The sequence below is a fragment of the Sciurus vulgaris genome (assembly GCF_902686455.1).
Source record: "Sciurus vulgaris genome assembly, chromosome: 7".
In the NCBI taxonomy this organism is placed as follows: Eukaryota; Metazoa; Chordata; class Mammalia; order Rodentia; family Sciuridae; genus Sciurus; species Sciurus vulgaris.
In genome coordinates, this window is record NC_136467.1 from 62,700,272 (window position 1) to 62,720,311 (window position 20,040).

The 20,040-nt window shown below is 34.5% G+C and overlaps 1 protein-coding gene across 1 annotated transcript in view; it reads right to left on the minus strand.

Moving 5' to 3' along the window:
* GRIK2 (glutamate ionotropic receptor kainate type subunit 2) overlaps positions 1–20,040 on the minus strand; it is a 677,480-nt gene that overhangs the window by 426,517 nt on the left and 230,923 nt on the right. Inside the window, exon 5 of the mRNA XM_079148658.1 lies at positions 3,359–3,540. Within this exon, the coding sequence (XP_079004784.1) occupies positions 3,359–3,540 (182 nt within the window). The remainder of the gene's footprint in view (positions 1–3,358; positions 3,541–20,040) is intronic.

Genomic DNA, 20,040 nt, shown 5'->3' on the forward strand with positions numbered 1-20,040 from the left:
GTTACGATGTATGATCTAGAAAAAGCTATAAATAAAAATAGAAGAGAATATTTTTTATTAAGTACCTATACTGCAATCTCACACACAAAATCAAACAACAGGAATATTGTCTTAAAAGATTAGTTTATAATAATTTTAAAAACCTTGCTTTGGATCTTCCTTTAATTTTATAGCATTTTGTCTTGCTACTACTTTTGAATGAACTGTATTAATACCTCAAAGCACACAAAAAATAAAATCAGTGTCTTTATGTACCAATAGTAAAGAGTAGCCTCAACAGAAAATTGATTGTGCTATGTATCATCTCTCCTTGAAATATCAGAGATTATTTTTTCTAAAATAAAAATAACATTAGAAATCTCCCAAATTAATCTGGTGTACTGTTAAAAATACTGTATGTCAAATTGCTTATTCAGTTTTTCTAGCTATATAATTTGCGAACAATTTATTCTTTGAGTTATATCCCAAAATTGTACTGCTCAAGATTTAAAATTGGGAAGGGCGGATCTCTATACATATCTCTTAGGTTTAACTTTATTTTACTTCTTCCTATTGTAGTTATTTGCATCAGCTTTTCCATTTTTTCTAATCTAGAGGTTTTGATTTCACACTTTTGATCTAGACTTTGAAGTTCTTGATTGCTATTTTTTCTCTGTGATAGAATGTCCTTGTGAGGTTTTACTTCAGAGCATCTTGACTCTCCCCTAGGGGATTCTCTGTGACATATCTGGATAAACGTGGAATCATCTGTTGAAGTATGTCCCCAATTAGTGCACTCAACTTACTTCAGAGGAAAATCTAATCAGTCACAAGCTCCACTCACTTTTAAAGCTTTCAGACAAGGAAACTTCAAACTCACTGTTGTTTAATATTTAGTAAGTGCTCAGTCAGTTTAAATAGATAATTTAAATAAACAACAAGCCAACAAGTTTAACTTGATTAAGGTCATCTCTTTTTCTGGATACACCTAACATTTACTCTTGAATGAGACCAGACTAGCTAACAGCTCATACATTTCTGCTATTCAACTCCTAAACTATCTATTATGATTTGGATGTGGTGTATCCCAAAAGCTCATATGTGAGACAATGCAAGGTTGGGAGGAGAAATGATTGGATATAGCTTTAATCTAATCAGTGAATTAATCCCTAATGGGATAAACTGAGTGGTGACTGGAGGGAGGTGGAGGGTGGCTGGAGGAAGGGATTCATTGGGGGCGTGGCTATGGGTTACATATTTTGTATCTGGACAGTGGAGTCTCTCTGCTTTCTGATCATCACATGAGTCACTTCCCTCTGCCACACTCTTCCACCATGATGTCCTGCCTGTCCTCGAGCCCCGAGGAATGGATTCTGCTGTCTGTAGATTGAGACCTCTGAAACGTGAGCCCCTAAAAAAAACCTTTGTTCCTCTACAATTGTGCTGGTTGGGTCCTTTAGTCACAGCAGCAAAAAAACTGACTAAAATACTATCTCTTCCATGTTTCAACATTAGCTGATGCTGAGGAATCTCAGGAAAATTGCATAAACCATAAAATAGATTTCTATTGAATGCGCTGCCACTTTTACTAAAAGGAAGCTACTTGTTTTCTTCTTGAATTGGTTTCTAGAATAACTGACATCCAAATGTGAGACAAATACTTTCTGAGATAAGTTAAAACAAACAAACAAACAAAAGCCACCTTGTATGTGGCCTGCCAGTGTTACTGGTCCTCAGAGCGTGCATGTTGTATGATAATGTCACTGGTTGCACTTCGACTTTTAGAGTCTTATTTTACCATTGTTCTGTTTTTCATTGACTAGTTAAATATTTTTTTCTGTTGAATATATTTAAATATTATTTTAGATCTGCTTTCATTTTGCATACCAAACAGGTTTATATAGGAAAAAAAGTGTATGATAATGGGTATACACAATAGAAGGCAGAAAGTCAATAGGCCAATTTTGTCACTAATTTTTACAGGTATTCTTACCCTCCAGAGAGCAAAGTAAGTCAGTTAGTTCTTTAAAGAAAAGATAATTGATCCTTTACATATTTGTAAGAAGCCAAGAGGAAAAGGATAAAGTTCTGTTACTGGAATAGTCAAGTGCTCTGGGAGCCAGAGAAAGGTCTTCTTTCCAATCTGTGTATTCGAAATGTGATCAGGAATTGTTTGGGAATTATGTGAAAAATAAATTCTAGATTTTAGTGGTTAGTTTATTGCATCATTTTATTTATTACTAAACAATCCAAAAACAAAAAACAAAACCCCTCATATGTTTTGCTACCAAACATAAACTAGAGCAAATTTTCAAATCAAATTAAATATTTTACTATAGTGAAAGCAACCTTCATATTGGAATATTGGACAAACATCTGCTTAATAAACTAACCATGTTATAGCAGGCATTTGTTATCAGTAGTTATATTTAATGGAATATAATTTGTCATTTGAATCTGTATAACTCTCCAGCAGACATTTTATCCTATGCATGAGAGGTCTGAAAATAGTTGACTAATCCAAAGCCCCCAGGTGCATTTAAAAAAAATAAGCTTAAGAAAGAAAAATCTAGTGATATGAATTCAATCCTACACTCTACTACCTAGTGAATATATTGCCTTCTACTAACATTTTAACCCCCAACTTCAGTTCCCTAACCTGCAAGATATAGAGGAATAATAATTTCTATTTTTCATGTTTGCTGTTTGGTCTGAATAATGCTGACTTTTCATTATTTTACTGCTGCAAACTGTTTCATTTGATTAATTTTGAAGTGTTCTTTTAGGTAGGCATTGCTTTATTCTGGAATAAATCTAGGTGAGACATTAACCCCTCTGCCATTTCCTTGCATTGGTCAAGTTAGTCATTCTGAAACGAGACTCAGTTTTTTTGTGTGTAAAGTAGATATAGTCCTTACTTCTTTTGGTTGTGGTGATGATGAAATAATGTTAAATATATAAAGCATCTCACAGCAGACAACAGGTAAAGAGTATTTCTATTTTCTTTTTTCCTACTCTGTTTACAATGGATGAGTTATTCAGTCATTGACTCTTAGTAGTTTATTCCCTCATTTCAGTATAAAACAGAAGTATCTATCTCATTAGTCAATAATCTCATTAACAGTATTGTAGGCACTTGAAAATATTCTCACAACTTTAATCTGCTTTGACGAGTATCTATATTTATATTAATTTTCTTTAAGACAATAATTGAAAGCAATTACCTCACTTTGTATTATAAAATTTCACAAAGGTAATTTCCCTGTTTTTTTTTTAATTGACTGTAACAATGACATTGTGTTTATTTTTAAAGAAGATCATATTTCAAGTGTAAGTTTATAAAGAGACTAAGGATTTAACTTAAGTAATGTAAAATTACCTGTTTTAAAATGCCTGCTGCCATTTCATGGCTACAGTCAAAGATTACATGGAATTCTTTGCCTCTCTTCATTTCTTTTAGTAAGGGTTTTGCATCCTTTGTATCAGCAGGCAGTTGACGGATTTTAAGTCGAAGATTATATCTTGACGGAGCTTTGATGAGTTCTTGCAAACGAATGAGACCTTTAATTCAAAAAGAACAAAAGAATATTGGAGGTAAATCAGTGTGGGCCACAAAATCACCAACCACTAATTATGAGGCATGATTTTCTTGATCATGTTCAGGTGCATTTTATGGTGCAACAACTGAAATTCCTATTTTAATAAACTTCAGGTCCTCTGTTAATTTGGTTATAAATTCTATAAAGTACTTTTCAAATTATAAAACTTTTCAAATTAAACTATTACTATAATTTAATGTAAATAATTTAAATATATAAAAGAATTGAGGGTAAAAGTTTTCCTCAATACCCTATTTCCACTTCCCATTGAGTTGTTACTATTAATAGCTTCAAATTGTTCTTCTGTAACACTTTCTATGCACTTAAACATACACAAATAGAGATATGTTTGTATTTTATATTAGTAACTACTTTTTACAACATCCTCGAGGTCCTTGTAAATCAGTGACTATGGTTCTAGCTGGACTTAATGAACACTGTGTTTCCTCATGCACACATCTTATGTACATATTCCCTTTATTGACCACTTTGGTTACTTCTTTTTTATCTTAGTTATAAGTAATACTATGATAAACACCCACGTATACATGAGTTGATGAATCCATAAAAGCGAAGACGTTTTCTTAATAAAATAGGCTCCAAATAACTTGAACCATAATAATTTTAAGAAATAAAACTGACATTCTTTTGTTCTGTTTTCTAGGTATAATAATTTAAGTTGGGTAAATATGCAAGTAAATATAACTTCAGACATCGGTAAAGCAGGCATTCTCATAAAGAAGTTAACTCCTGATTAAGTTTCAAATATCAAATTAATGAATACATTAATAGGTCATGGAACTTTGATGTATTTTAAAACAACAGAGACAGATTACTGAATTTATTCCTTCATATAACTTTCAAATAATTAAACACATTTAAGAACTGATACATAAGACCCACTCTGCAAAAAGGGTACAAAAATTAAAAAATGAATCATTTAATTCTATTGTAACTTGGATCAAGTTAAGCAGTTTCCTTTTCTCCTTCTACTCTTCATTTTTGTTTATCTTTTCTTTTTAAAAAGTTATATCTGTATATTTCTACCCTATAGTTCCACCTTTCCTAAAACACTGCCTTCATCAATATTAATATGACAGTGTAAAATTTTAAATAGCTAATCTGGATGGATTCTCTTTCTCCTCTCTTTCTCTCTCTCTCTTTCTCTCTCTCTCTTTCTCTCTCTCTCTCTCTCTCTCTTTCTCTCTCTCTCTCTCTCTATATATATATATATGTATGTAAACAAATCAACTCTTTTTGGAAACATGAATAAAGACATACCTTATTAGGACTAAGAATCTACTTTGTATTAAATTATCACATAAGATCTTGAGAATAAAAATCTAATTCTAGGTATTTTAAACTAATAGCCAATATTTTAAATGTTCTACTTTTATTGTTCATGTGGTATCAATAAAGATAGCACATATTACAAATACTTTTGAATACCCACAATAATTAAGACTATTTAGTGGCACTAAAGCCATAATTCCTGATAATTGCTAATTTGTATTATACATAAATTTCTCCTGCTCTGAATTTCTGTAATTCTAATAAATATTCATGTAAATGCAGACTGAACAAATATCAACTGTAGCAGAATAAAGAAAAGAAAACTACCCTTTGCCTACTGACCTCACAAGATTTTTGTAACTCAAACGTAACTTTGGTGGAGTAAGTCTACCATAACCAGAGTGTTGGATTTGAATTTCAGTTCAAAAATGTATGATCTATATACAGGGCTTTTATTTCTTTTTTCTTTTTTTATAATAGGATAAAACCTTATGCTCATTAACATGTAAAACACCGAAAAAGAAATCTGCATATCTTAGACACTTGGCAAAAGACACTTTGTCATTGTGGTTACATTTGTCAACATGGGAAAAAAATGTTTTTTTTCAGTGGTGGGGATTGGACCCAGGACAATATGTGCTAGGCTAGTACCCTCTACATCTTTAGACAAAGAGCATCATATGTTAAAAAATATATGGCTACTAATGTGCTCTTGGAAGACATCTTGATACTGATTTAGATAGAAAATCTAGCATAAAAGTTTAAGAGAACATTTTAAGAGATGAACTTGTTACCAAAGGGAAAGGAGATATGCTTACAGATTAGCCCAGCAGTTTTGGATTGAAAAACCTCAACTAACTCAAAAATAAAAATTTTAAGTATGACATCCATAAATAGTATTTGTAGAGTTCATCCTAAGTATAAATACTGCCAAGAATTTTCAAGTTTCTTAAGAACTCACGTGGATAGTTCATTGAGCCATCGGGTACAATAAATGTTTACTTAGTCTCTTCACACATATACTCCCCTGCTGGCATTAATGGAACAGATTTCAGTTTGCCAGCTTCCCTGGGGAATGATATTGAAGAGCAAAAAAACTTTTAAAAATCATTGCTGCTAGCAGGAACTGCCATGTCCTACTTGAGAATTTGAGTGAAATGTTGTCTTCATTCATTCATTCATTCAATATATATTTTGTGCATGTCTACTAAGTAGAAGATACTATTTCATCAATAAGTACAATGATTAAGATAATAGTATTTAGTCTTTACACTTTATGGCATTTTTAAATACAAAAGTGGTTTCTGTAATGTTTTTCACATCCAATATTTGAATAAGAATGTTTCAGCATTTCAAGCAGAGAGAATATTAAAATAAATCATGATGTTTAAATTCCTGTTTCTACCTCTTTCACCAGGTACTTCATCTTTTCTAAGCTTTCATTTTGCTCTTGCGTGTTATTCTTTTTCTCATTTTTCCATACTTCTGTGCTTGATTCTTTGCTTTCTCCATTCCCCAAAATTTAGATAGAAATCCCTGTCTGAATTCAATGGATGAATGGGAAAGGGGTAACGAAATGGAAAATGCGTTAAAAACAACCACCAGTTTTATGTGGGACAGTTGATGTTATCCAAGTAGCATAATTTATGTGGATGAAGTTTTTATTCAAAGAAAAAATGAGTTTATACAGCAGCAATGTCTTTTGATGACAATATTAGTTGTGTGGGTCTCTATCCATCTTTCTGCCTCCCCCAGTGTTTTCCCTTTGCAACTTATCATGTTCTGAGGCAATTATCCTAGTTAAACCTGTCATACACAAACAAATATGCATACTTTATAAAATGAAATATTTTTGTTCTTTTATAGAAAAATTTTGTATCCCCAAAATTGAGATGGTTGGCATATATTACTGTCCTATATTCTTCTGGTCAAAATGGAAAAATAAAAGGGAACAATATATTTTTTGAAAATGTGGTTACTACAAATAATTTGCAAACAACTGTTTTCAGAAATACTGTTTAACAAATTTGGCACCAAATTAGGTTATTTAATGACATAGTAGAATTATAACTCTTTAAAACAGCCTTTTAATTAAAATGCCCCCTTTCCCTAATGTAATTAGTTTATGTAATGATAATAAAAAAGAAACAATCTGCACAGATGGGTTCCTAAAATCTCTCCTAACAAAGAAGAGCACCACAATTGCAATTACCTCCTTATTTTGGTAGATGAGTTACAATCTATTTCTCTAATTCCTTCACTGAGAGTACATTATAATAATTATTATTATTTGACCTTTTCCTACTTTCACTTACTTCTGTGGTAGCAGAAATCAAGATTTATCTTTATGCTACAAGGATAGAGGTCTGAGCTGCTCTTTTCAGAAGTTGCCATCAATTTAGCTTTTAAGGAGAATCCAGAAGGAGCCATTTATGCACACTCCAGCTGGCACTCTCTTCTAAAGAAATCAATCACAACACCTCTTCAGCAGGCCCAAACTCCCCTAGCCCCAGGAAGGGAGTCCCATGTTTCCTCCCATACCCATGTATCCATTTCAGCAGCCACACAAACTAGAGCGTTGCCACCTGGCTTAATCACCAGGCCTATTTATCATTTTAGTTAATGTGGTTTGTGCAAGTTCAGATCCCCACCAAATGCATTGTGTAATAAGCAACAACAACAGGAAAAAAATGACTCCTTTGCACTCAATGTTTCATCATCTGTCTTTTTGTTTTGGCTAAGAAAAGATGATAATTCATTGACAGGCCAAATTATGTTATTTCAATGAGTTATTTTTATTAAAAGGTTTTATTTGGGCTACAGAAATCTTTTAAACTAAATAGTGTATGTGCTCCAGTCATGGATTTTGTAATATATAATAATGCTGCAAAAATAATTTATAAAAGCAAGTTAAAAATAATTTACAATAAACACATTAAAATGATTTTGATAGGAGTGTTATGTTGGCATTAAAAAAATTCTTTCGAAATTTTTTTTTCAAAATTTTTATCAGTCATCCTTTTCTTGAGTTGAGATACATAACTTCAGTACAAAGAACATAGAATATAGGACCCTAATTCATGCTACATTCTGCAACACCCAGAATATTTATAATATAAGAATATTTCCCTGAATTCTAGACTTCTAAACTTACTTTCTTTTTAACATCTGTATAGTAAAGAATTAATCTTGTATAACGAAGGGTCTGGCTTTTACTGATGCCTCCTGGGAGTTCATCTCTAAGTCCTTTGAATGCCCTGTCTGGTATGATTGTCTTTCTTAACTAGGTGCTCTGGGCCATGTATTTTGTGGTGAGGGCTTTGGGACAAGTTTTATCAGCTCAACCTGTGGAGGTGCTGAAGATTGTAAGATAGTCAAGTGGGTGGTCAGTCATGCCTACATGATCAAGCTCCAAAAATAACTTTGGATACCAGGGCTCAGGATATCAGGGCTCAGTATTGTTTGATTGGCAATACTCTGTGCATATTGTCCGACATTATTGCCTGGAGAAGTAACTGCTAGAGATCTGAGTGTGGACTTCTCCTGGACTCTGCCCTTGTACCTCTGCCTTAAGCAGATTTTACTCTGTATCTTTTTGCTGTTATAAATTGTAACATTGAGCATAACCATTTTCAAAGAACTTTGTGAACCTTTCTAGGAAATTATCAAATTTGAGGATGATCTTTCTGACCCCTGAAATTGCAATCTCTGTCAGAAAGGAGGGTAATCTTGGAGGTTCCTAAACTTTGCAATTGGTGTCAGATGAGAGGGTGGTCCTGGTTACTCCAGAAATCTCTACTTTACAAACATAGTTTATACAAACTGGCTATTCAACTCTGTACCCTCAAGCTGCTCCTCCCTCAGTTATCCCCAACAAGAATAATGGCAAATTTAATATTTCCAGTTATTTGGGTCAAAACTGTTTTCTGTCATTTTTAATTACTCTATTTCTGGCACATACCGTATCTGCTTTCTCACAAATCATACAAGATAGACTTCAAATTATTCTTAGAAAATGACCAATTCTTACCATTTCTCACACATGGAACCAAGCTATCATTTTGCAATGACCTCCTAGTGAGCTATTTATATATTTTCAAATCCAGTAGTAAATCATGGCCTGTGGAGTTTATTTTATAAGTCTGTGGTGAAGGCAGTGCTCTAGATATTTTGGGGACAGGAAGGTAAAAATAAAGAAGGCAGGAACACACAGAATAGTCTTTCACACAAGACTGCATACCACGACAGCAGCTAAATAGAACTATACTGAGCATGCATGAACAATACTGAGTCTTTAGATTTGACTCAACACACAGATTTCCAAGGTAAAGGTACCTTATGATAGTGGCTTGCAATACTCTAGGCCCAGTGGAGGGAGTCGCTGTGGCTTCTGACATTCAGTCCCAAATAAAATTGTACACAGATCAGTATAGAGAATAGGATGCTGTCTTACTGAGTAGAATCTTGTGCTATAACCAGAAATTATCAGTACAGGATAGGAGGAGAAGCATGGTTAACAGAGGTAAAGTGGATAGAAAGTGTTCAGCTCCTACCACATGCTGAGTCAAACAGAGCTCCATACTACCTCTGTTGGACACCTGTCTATGGTCAGCACTTCACTGTGGAACATGCCTGAGGTCCCAGCAGAGAAATGTTAAGGAAGACAGGGGCCGCAAGTCTATTACTTCTAAAGTCAATTTGAAAATGTGCTATCCCTGTTTCTTTTTTCACTGATATGAGAAAAGCCATTATGCATTATTAAAAAGTAAATTGTGCTTTTGACCATGTCAAGGTCAAGCTCCTTTGGCTTCTAAAGCTTCAGGGTCTAATTCGGTGTGTGCTAAGGATAATTTTCTACTCAGGATGCTTCACTTTGTGAGGAGCCAAAAAAATAAATGTTACATTTTAATTCATTTACCTTGCCTATTGCTATTAAAATTTGCTTGCATCTCAATCATGAGAAAAATAAGCACATTAGTGATGGATTCAAGTGCTGTTCTCACTGGGGGCACCACTGTCATGGTGGTAAGTGGCTTTGTCTTAAGAGGACCAGTGCTAGATCTATACTATCATTTGTTTTTTCTTTGTTCTAATCATACAGCTGCTGCACATGGGCATATGCCTGTTGCAATGAGATAGAACAGGTAAAAAACTGATAGGTTAATGAATAGGCAGTTGTATTCATTGGGACTCTCTTGCTAATATGTGCAGATCCAACTCAGACTACACTAAGCAAAAAAAAGCAGCTGTCTCCTGTAACCAAAAAGAAATGCCTGCCAGGTTGAAACTCAGAAGTGTTTCATTGTGGCTGAATATTCTTTCCCTCTGTGTCACCGTCATTATCTCTTAACCTTTACCTACTTGATAACATATAAGAACAACAGAATCTCATTTTTATGAAAGGAGATTTTTCTAAGTTCTGTCAAAATCCTAGGAAAGACCACATCTAGCCCAGATTGGGATTATTTGGTGGGACTAAGGAGTTAGATGGCTATCCCTGTGGCATCACTGGGTGGGGGGAAAGAAAGTGACCAAAGAACTCTTAAGGGACTCTGGAGATACAAACAAAAATGCACACTACTCATAAATGCACCACAGAAATGTTTTGAAACTCTCTAAACAACATGACTGTACTTTGGTTTGTGATCAGACTTCGGTAACATTTTAATTCAACAATTGTCTAAAGTTAAACTCATTCTGTTATTTTCCCCCTTTTTAGGGCAACGGCATGTAGAATGTAGAAACACTCCTCCTCTTCCTTCTCAGCACTCTTCAGACTTTCAGACTTCCTCATGCATACTTTATCACCTGCTATCCTGGCCATGTGACTGATCCACTCCAGTGGGACCAGCACACCTCATTGTTCAATTCTGATGGCTACATTGCAGGCTTCTCTGTTTCCTGACAACCAGCTCAAATGTACACCTGTCCTTCTGTCATTCCCACTGCCCTCTCAGCTTGTGAGAACCCGACGGCAGCTCTCCAGACAGTGGCTGATTAGGTAGCCTGCTGTCCTTTAATCCCCACTTGTGTCCAGGTCAATGCAGTTATGAAGCAGCAAATGATCCTTCACAGTTCTTATTTTGGCTCTGTCCCAGGATGTTGCTGTTATTGGTTTTATCCTGCCACTTAATACATCAAATATGATTTAAAGTTGACATTGACAAAACAGCTTAAGAAGCTTTAGGCAGTTGCACCCATGACTAATAATAATTATCAGAACTTCTATGTGCTGTTGAGAAAGCAAGAAGAATATGACTCTGTAGGAACTCAGATTTTACTTTAATTTTTTTTGCCCCAGAAAAAAATACAATAATTGCCTGAGTATTCTATATATGATATATATATTATATCATAAATAATATGTTATATGATAGATGATATTATAAAAGATATATAATATATCTTATTTTATGAATGGTTGGAAGATGTGAATATATCAGAACTCATGCCAGCATAACTGTGCATTTTAAATTGGGATGCTGACATAAAATATAAAAACATAAAAGATTAGATATTTGCCACTTACAAGATTATAGGGCATTGGGGAAAGAGACAGGCAAATCATTTTTCTTATATATGCAATAATATAGGCATCTCTAAAGTACAGTGGAAGTGGCAGTCATTCCTAAGGATATGCAGTCATTTAGTAGGAAGTTCAGAATGGGTGGATATTAGAAAAGGAGGAAGCAGTATTTTGAAACACAATGACACCAGATACAGGAAGCTCAAAAATTCATGTGAGTTGTTTGCTTGATACAGCTGGAGATTCAAGGGTAAGTCATGAGATGGTAGGAGAGGAGACTGCCTCATTTGTAAGTGAAAATCACTTAAGAAACACATCATGATAGATTGGATGTTCTAAGGGAATTAACTATATAGCCACAAGTATTTTATAAACAATACTGCTTATGCAGAAAAGGAAAATTTACTAGAAATATTCAGGTGGTTCCAAAAAAAACCAATTATGGGAATTCAGTTTTTCCTTAGAAACAGAAACAAGGAGAAAATCTTGTTAAGATAACTTTCTTTTCTGCTTTTTTGTGCATCTGTGTCATTTTTTTCCTTCTAACTAGACCAGTTTTCCCTGCTCTGTAGTTCATAGAAGACAAGTTAACTTCTGAGTTTACATATTTTAGGTCCAACATCAGGCAGAAAACAACTAGTCTCTGCTTCTCCATTTCCTAATTCCTAGAAGAGAATCTAATTTGCCCAGCTGTCTCTTCATCTAATGAACTCCAACTAGGGCCACAGGCTTGCCTTAAGGGATGAACATTACTGTCTGGTCCCCGTCTCTAAGACAAGGAAGCTAGATTGTTCTGTAAGTGAGTTACACTTCCCTGGCCATGTGGAATCATTGAAAAAATTAAGGAGCATGATATGAACAAATTTTCCTTTCAAAAGATTACTTGGATAATATTTCTAAGAAAAGATATCTGAGTATTAATCTAGGGGATAACAAAATAGTTCAAGATATTAAATCAAAGGAGATCATCTTGTGTTTTATCCTTTATTAGCATAAGTGAGAGAACAGGGGGAATTCTTTCCATGTTCCCCTCATCCTAGATTTGAGTGATAGATATTCTACCATGTATCTATATGTATTCTCTTATCATTTACTTCTCTGGAAACAGAATTTCTTGCACAGAATAATTTATTTACATACTTAACTGTGGCAGTATTTGTTAAAAAGTTATGAATCTTGACTTTTGGGTTTCTCTGAAACATGCCACATTGCTGACATAAGAGACTGACACTAATGAAGATCATGAGACTGACCTATAATAGTAGAAATCCAATCTATTCGTTTATAATGAGAAATACAATGGTCACAGGCATGGTGATTCTTGAATTATATGGTCAGTGAATTCTCAAGCTACACAAGAAATCATATCAAAATTAGAAGGCTGCTTGATATTTTGTATGGAATCACAACAAAGCCAATTCACAAAGGGAATTGGCTTAATGAATGTAATATAAATATGATTTAGTGAAGTTTTGTGTTCTATCCACAATAATTCCATAAAGAAGTGATATTTCATCCCCAATTTTCAGAGATGAGGTGAAGACACTGAATCTGAGATGTTATTTTCAAAGTCCATGACTGATAAATAGAAAACCAGATCTAAACCCTGGAAATTTTTGTCCAAATCCCCTACACAATTTTATATATACAGTGCAACATGGCTGATCTTACTCCCATTTTCCATTAACAATTTTTAGACAAATGTTGTCTTTGGTTTACTTTGTAAGTCTTGTCTATGTTTTTGAGAAAATCAAATGTCTGACCTATTCTGTTTCTGACAAACTTATTCTTTGGATTATGCTGGTGCCTTCAGTCAGGATATAATCAAATCTTGCTTATGTGGGAAGCTTTCTGTGTCTTTTAAGGTAGATTTTCCACTTGTCATTATCATTCATTATGTGTTGACTTCACAGTTTGTTCTCAGGGTGCAATATAATTTTTAGGTGTTTCCAAAATACTTTAGACCCCAACAATGACAATGGCAATTAAATTGTGCTGCAGGTTGACTTTTATCCACCCATGGGTTTGGGCAGAATAACTATTCAATTTGCTGTTTGTTGTACAAATGTAAAACCTAGTCTTGTAAGCATAAATATTACTTTATTTTAAAGTATCTATTTCAAAATATTTTTAGATTTTAAGCTTTTCTATTTTCTCTCATTTTTATTGTCTTGAATGTTTTTCTTTTACTTTTCTGATTGCTATTTACAATTTCTATCACTTTTCAAAATGTAGCTTTTTCCAATAAATCAACTAACTAACTTAGTTTTTGAGTCTTAATAAATGAGAGAGGGGTCCAAATCTCCTAAATTCTTTCCAAACAATAAATAAACTACATAGTCTCTGTCATAACTGATATTCGGCAATAGTCCTTAATTATTATTCCACATGGAACTATTTGATATGCCAGCTAGTTAGCACCACTCTCTATGCACATTTGGATTTTTATAAATGGTTTTGCCATCTCTACCGTATGGTACTTTAGTTGTATGTCTAAGGTCCATTGTAATTCATTTTAAACTTTAAAAATAAAGCAAAAATAAACCAATCATTTGATTTTACTTTTATGTAACTTTGATTTTACTTTTATGTAAAAGGATTTATTAGAGAATGATATTGGACATTTATGATCACTTACTATATGCAAGTGTTATTTTTTTCTTTGTACAGAAAAAATAAGGCACAGAGATTTGAGCAAATTGATAACTATTTAAATCTAACAAGCAGAAATAAAAATTTGTACTCTTTGTCCTATCTATATTTTTCTTATGAGCAATTGTTCTTAAGTATTCTTTGTAAGATAGGCTGAATTAAAATGAACTCTTGTTTTTTTTTTTTTTTTTTGCCAAACCTTTCAAAATAGATAACGATTTTCTTTAAAAATGTTTAGTCATTTATGTGATGCATAGGATAAGTTCCTACAAAAATCCCTATTCCACCGGAAATTAATGCATTAGACTTTCTGGGTAGAACACACTGCAGTCCATGTGCTCATATCTGAAGTACTCTTACCAGTTGTTCTCTATGAAAATGTACTTTTACCATCTGGAAAGTTGGAGGAAAACTATGAACCTGAGACTCTCAGGAGGAAATAGGCATTAAATGAGTACCTAAAAATCAGAGGTACTCAGAAAATTGTTGACATTTTATTAGCCATTGGAAATCAATAAATAGGAAGGAGAATAACTGAGTTGTCAAAGTTCCTTACCTATAGTAACAATAGTATTCAAAGGTCAGAGTTAATAAGACAAGAACACTACCTACTCATGTATATTTATGTCATCTGCAGTTCAACTTCTTGTAAAATCTAAAAGTTGTCAACACAAGGAAAAGTTTACAACAGGGCAGACAAGGTGAATTGTGGGAACCAGGAAATATTTTAGAGTAGAAGTGAATAGGAGAGTGGGGTTTGGCATGCAGAATTGTTCAGAAGGTAGAAATAACGGCAGAACCAATGCTAGAGACCTTGCAGCACAGGGTCCTAGTAGATCCATAACCAGACCTCAGCCATGAGATAGACTGACACACAGGATAGGGTAACAAAAGGAATTAGGGTTACGGTTAGAGTTAGAGATCCCAGGTCAGCTATACAACTATTCCTTTTTTTTTTTTTTTTTTTTCTTTTTTTGTGGTGCTGGGGATTTGAACCCAGGGTCTTGTGCTTGCAAGGCAAGCACTCTACCAACTGAGTTATATCCCCAGCCCAGCTATACAACTATTGGAAAGACTCTTAGATAGAACTACAGAAACAGAAGTCAGAGGGTAGCAAGAAGAATTAAGCTAAACTCTAGAACACTAGTCAAATTAGTTGTGATTCAGAAGTAATTGGTCTCAGTTCCAGCAGAGGACTGAACAAAGCTGAAGAGGATAAGGTAGCTCCCTGGTCTATTTTTGTAAGGATGCTAATTCCATATGTAAGGGGTAGATCCTCATGACCTAGTTAGATCTCAATGTACTTACCTCTACAAAACATCACATTGAGAAGAGATTTTCAATAATAAGTTTCTGGGATATAAATATTCATCCCATTGCACCTCACATTCTCATTTAATCTCATTCTATTCAGGCTGTGTCTCCATCACTCTGCTGATACTGCTCTTGTTGAAATTATCAATGACCTTACAGGTTGCTAAATACATGGTCAGGTTTCAGCCTTCATTTCACGTGACCAATAGAATGTTATTTCCTGATTCTTCAATATGATTTCTGCACTTGAATTCCATGATACCTCATGTTCTTAATTTTTCTCTTACCTTACAAATCATTTCTTTACATCTCCCAGACTTCTTTGTTTAAACTCACTTCTGTAGTGGATATCACTCAATTTCATGACTTTAATACCACATGAATATTTCAATCCAGAGATTACTGAATCTCTACACTCCTATATCCAACTGCTTTCCCCCTCACCTCTACACTACGAAGTTAGTAGGATCCCAAATCAATACATGCTAAGCTGTACTCTCTGTTCCTGTCACAGTCTTCCCAATACCCTGATGGGAACTCCTGCTTTGGAATATATCCTTTACCTGGATGCCCCTCTTTTGATTATTCACATGGCTTATTCTTTTATCTACATTGACCACCCTATTTAAAATTATAGACCTCTCTTCTTATACTTCAGATTCTCATATGGTGTTCTATTTCTTTTTCTGTTGTATTTAACAAACTCTATAGCTTACTGACTTTTATTCTTTGTCTCCCTGCAAAAGAATATAAACCCCACGGGGGTAGAAATTTTTATTTGATGATTTCTTGGCTAGATCACAAGTGATTAGATTGTGTCTACCAAAAGTTAGATGTTCAAATACATTTGTTGAATGAATGACATGATCTTTAATATTGAGAAGATTGCAATCCAGTTGAGAAAATAAATAATATGTTGAAAAAAAAAAAAGAAGAATATCTGTGAGTACCAGGCAGAATATGCCAAGTGATAAGTGAGTAGAATAGACCCAAAGTGCTAAGGCATTGTTTTTCTAAGGATTTAGAAGACTGGGCTCAATTTGAATAACTCATTCTGAGGGAAAATTGATCATAATCTAGAAAAGTGAAGATGGGCGTAAAACATTTTAGATGAGAGCAATTTAGGACCTCAATGCCATTTCATTTCTGAATTTAAAAGGAAGCTATCTGTCGCAAAAAAAAGTGTATACACACACACACACACACACACACATATGTATGAAATATATATGAAAAGAGTATATTCCAAACGGAGGTGTCTTTTTTCTTTGTCTTCAAAGGGCAAAACAATACTCCATTAATAGATCTGTTGGTTAATGCAAATGCAATGGCTGAATGGCTGTTACTAAGGGTGGGGGAGGGGTGTACGAAAGAATAGAAGAAACAAGTCTGTAAGCCCCATTTCATATCAAATTTTTTCAAGTCAGTTAACTGCAAAATAAAGGGAAGAGGGAATTAAAATAGTTACTTAGAAACAAAAGAGAATAAAAATGGGCCAAGGGAAAAGCTTTTAGCAAATTGAAAAAAAAAAAATCATGCTGGCACTGATGATGGGCCACTTAGGAGTGATTATTTCTAATGGAGCAAAGAGGGGCAGCAGGCGCTGCAAGGGGCAGGCTGGAGCCTCCTCAAAGAGAGTCAGGGCTTGCCGACTGTCACTGTATCTTGGGGTGTGGGCTGATTTTCATCTAATACACCCCACCCCCTCCATCAAAGCTTCCTGAGCACAGCTGATTATGAGACGAAAGGACTCTTGGTTTAGCTTCTCTTTGTCCTCTGAATATTTCTTGACAGGGTCAATTTGGGGTTAAACTGAAAAGGAAGAGGATAAATTTCACATTTGCACCAAGATTCCCCTCTCTTGTCCTTTCCCTCATTGGTGACCTCTTGCTGCTTCTGGAACCTAACAGACTGTATGTTTTCCCTCTCTCCCTCTACAAACAGCAGAAGATGCCTATCTGGTCATTTAGACTGACACTAATCGCTTTCTAATATGTTTCCCTCTTGGGGTTATTAGTATCTTCAACCTTTATTCTTCAGTTGTGGTCTGAAAAATATTATCTACTCTGGAAGGTGAATTCAAGTACCTGAATTCATTTTACAAATGGGTCCAACCTTCTCTTAGGTTACTTTCATCAAAGGAAACATTAATTTGTCAGGCTCTTCCAGGAAGCCCTGTTTCAAACAGCTGATGCAGAAGCACAGAATCAGCTTTAATTGCATGAGGCATTCTTTAAAGATTGCAGGATGGTAAGGGGTTCTTCTGGCCTCTATTGCTCTGGCCTGCAGCCCAAATGCATGACCTCTGTTCTGAATAGGAACTGAAGACCCTCCTGACTTGCCTCTTGCACCCTTCTGCACCCTCTTCCTATACCAAATAACCTCCCTTCCTTTCCTTCCTTAGCCATAAGTTGTCACCCATGGATAACTTTTATGGTTTGGACATAAAATGTCTCCTCAATACTTGTGTTGGATAATGCAGAAATGCTCAGAGTAAAATAATTAGATTATGAGATCTGTGACATAATTGATGAATTAATTCATCAGATAGGTTAATAATTGGAAAGGACTACAGTACTGGATGGCAGGGTGTGGTTATAGGAAGTAGATCACAGGGTCATGCCCTTCAGATTATATATATTGTCCCTGGCTTCCTTCTCTGTCTCCTTCTCTCCTGTCTTCCTTCTCTCCGTCTCTCTCTCTCTCTCTTTCTCTCTCTCTCTCTCTCTGCTTTCTAGCTGACCCTGTGCCCAGATCACGGAGTCAGCTGCCCATGAACTGAGATCTCTGACACTGTGAGCTGAAATGCACATTTTTCCTCCTCTAAATTGTTCTTTTCATGTATTTTGAAAACAGTGACAAAAAACCAACTAACAGGGCTGGGGAGATAGCTCAGTTGGGAGTGCTTGCCTTGCAAGCATAAGGCCCTGGGTTCGATCCCTAGCACCACAAAAAAAGAAAAAAGGAAAGAAAAAGAAAAAAGAAAAAAGAAAAAAAAAAAAAAAAACTAACACAGTGACCCAGGGCTCATACTTTGGACTTTCTCCCTTCATTCTTGTGATATTGTGTCCAATTTCCCTAAACTTCACCTGAAATTCAATAAACTTGGTCATGCATTGAACATTTTGTAAATTCTGTTTCTTGTTTGCTATAAACTTTGAATCTTCAAGCACATTATGGGGAGGGTATACAGAGAAAACAAGAAACAGAATCAGTTCTAATAATTCATGAGAATACAGGAAAAAACTTGAATGTAGCTTGTTCTTGTAAATAGACTGGGTTTATCTATGAGAGTTTGGCTGGAATTGTTATTGTCTCATAATAAATACATAAAATCACAGGTAGATAAACAATTCTTACAGCTTGGAACTCAAGTTTTACCTATAATATACATACATCTTCCTTTGCATTAAGGATATTGAATGGCATGGTATTTTGGTTTGCATCTTTAAAAAACAAAAAAAAAATTGTTTCAAAGGTAATTTTCATATTCATTTCCTAGAGAAAACATAACTAGATGAAAATTTTTCTTTATAGTCATGAGGTATTAGGGATCACAATTTGTGGTTTCTAATCATCTAACAGAAGAAAAAAGTAAACTGCGAGAATCTGGATGAATAATTTATATGATTGATCTAATTTAAATCCCAAATGTGTCCTTTAAGTTGGGTACCCTTTAAGTTGGTGCTGCCTATAATCCCAGCAAGTCAGAAGACTGAGGCAGGAATATCACTAGTTTAAGGCAGACCAGCCTGGGTAACTTAGTGATACTCCGTCTCAAAACAAAAAACGAAAATGGCAGGGGATGTGGCTTAGTGGTACAACACCCTGGGGTTTGATCCCCATTATTACAAAAAAAAAAAAAAACAAACAAAATGTGTCCTTTATTTTTGTATCCCCAGAACCTGGAATAGTGACAGATATTTAGTAGGTGTCTAACAAATGTTTATGTGTTTATATATATATATATATATATATATATATATATATATATCATCGTATTCCAATCCCAACTGTACTGAGTCTATTTATATTAGCATCTAAGCTATAGAAAGATTTTTAAGATCCCGGAATATCTAAAGCTGTAGACTATCTTTATTTTAAGTCTACAACATACTTATTTTAATCAACAATAATTAGAACATACTTCAAGAAGCCAGTGGATCTCCATCAGAAGTGATGATATTGGCTCCAGGGATTATTTAGCAACATCTGGAGATATTTTTGATTGTCACAATAAGATTTGGGGGTTGCTACTAAACCACTAGTGTTTAGAGGCCAGGAATGCTGTAAAACCTTCTACCATACACAGTGCAGTCACCCACAACAAAGAATTATTTGGGCCAATGCAAAAAGTACCAAGTTTGAAAAACTGTGGTCAAAGTCACAGATATTTGAGACCAGCATTTAGCACACAACAGTAATATGTAATGCTGCTTCCTATGCTGAATGCTTTATGTACTAGTCCCTAACTAAAAGGTACATATTCACAGGGTAAAATTTGATAAGGTTTGACATGATGAAATCATCACAGTGAAGATAACAAATATTTTTCATCACTGATTAAAAAGATGTGTATTCTAGTCATTTAGGTACATTTTACATGATTGAACTTTACATTGCTTGTCCTTTTACAATATGGTAGAGACTTTTCATCCTTTTCTAAAAGAAAAAAGA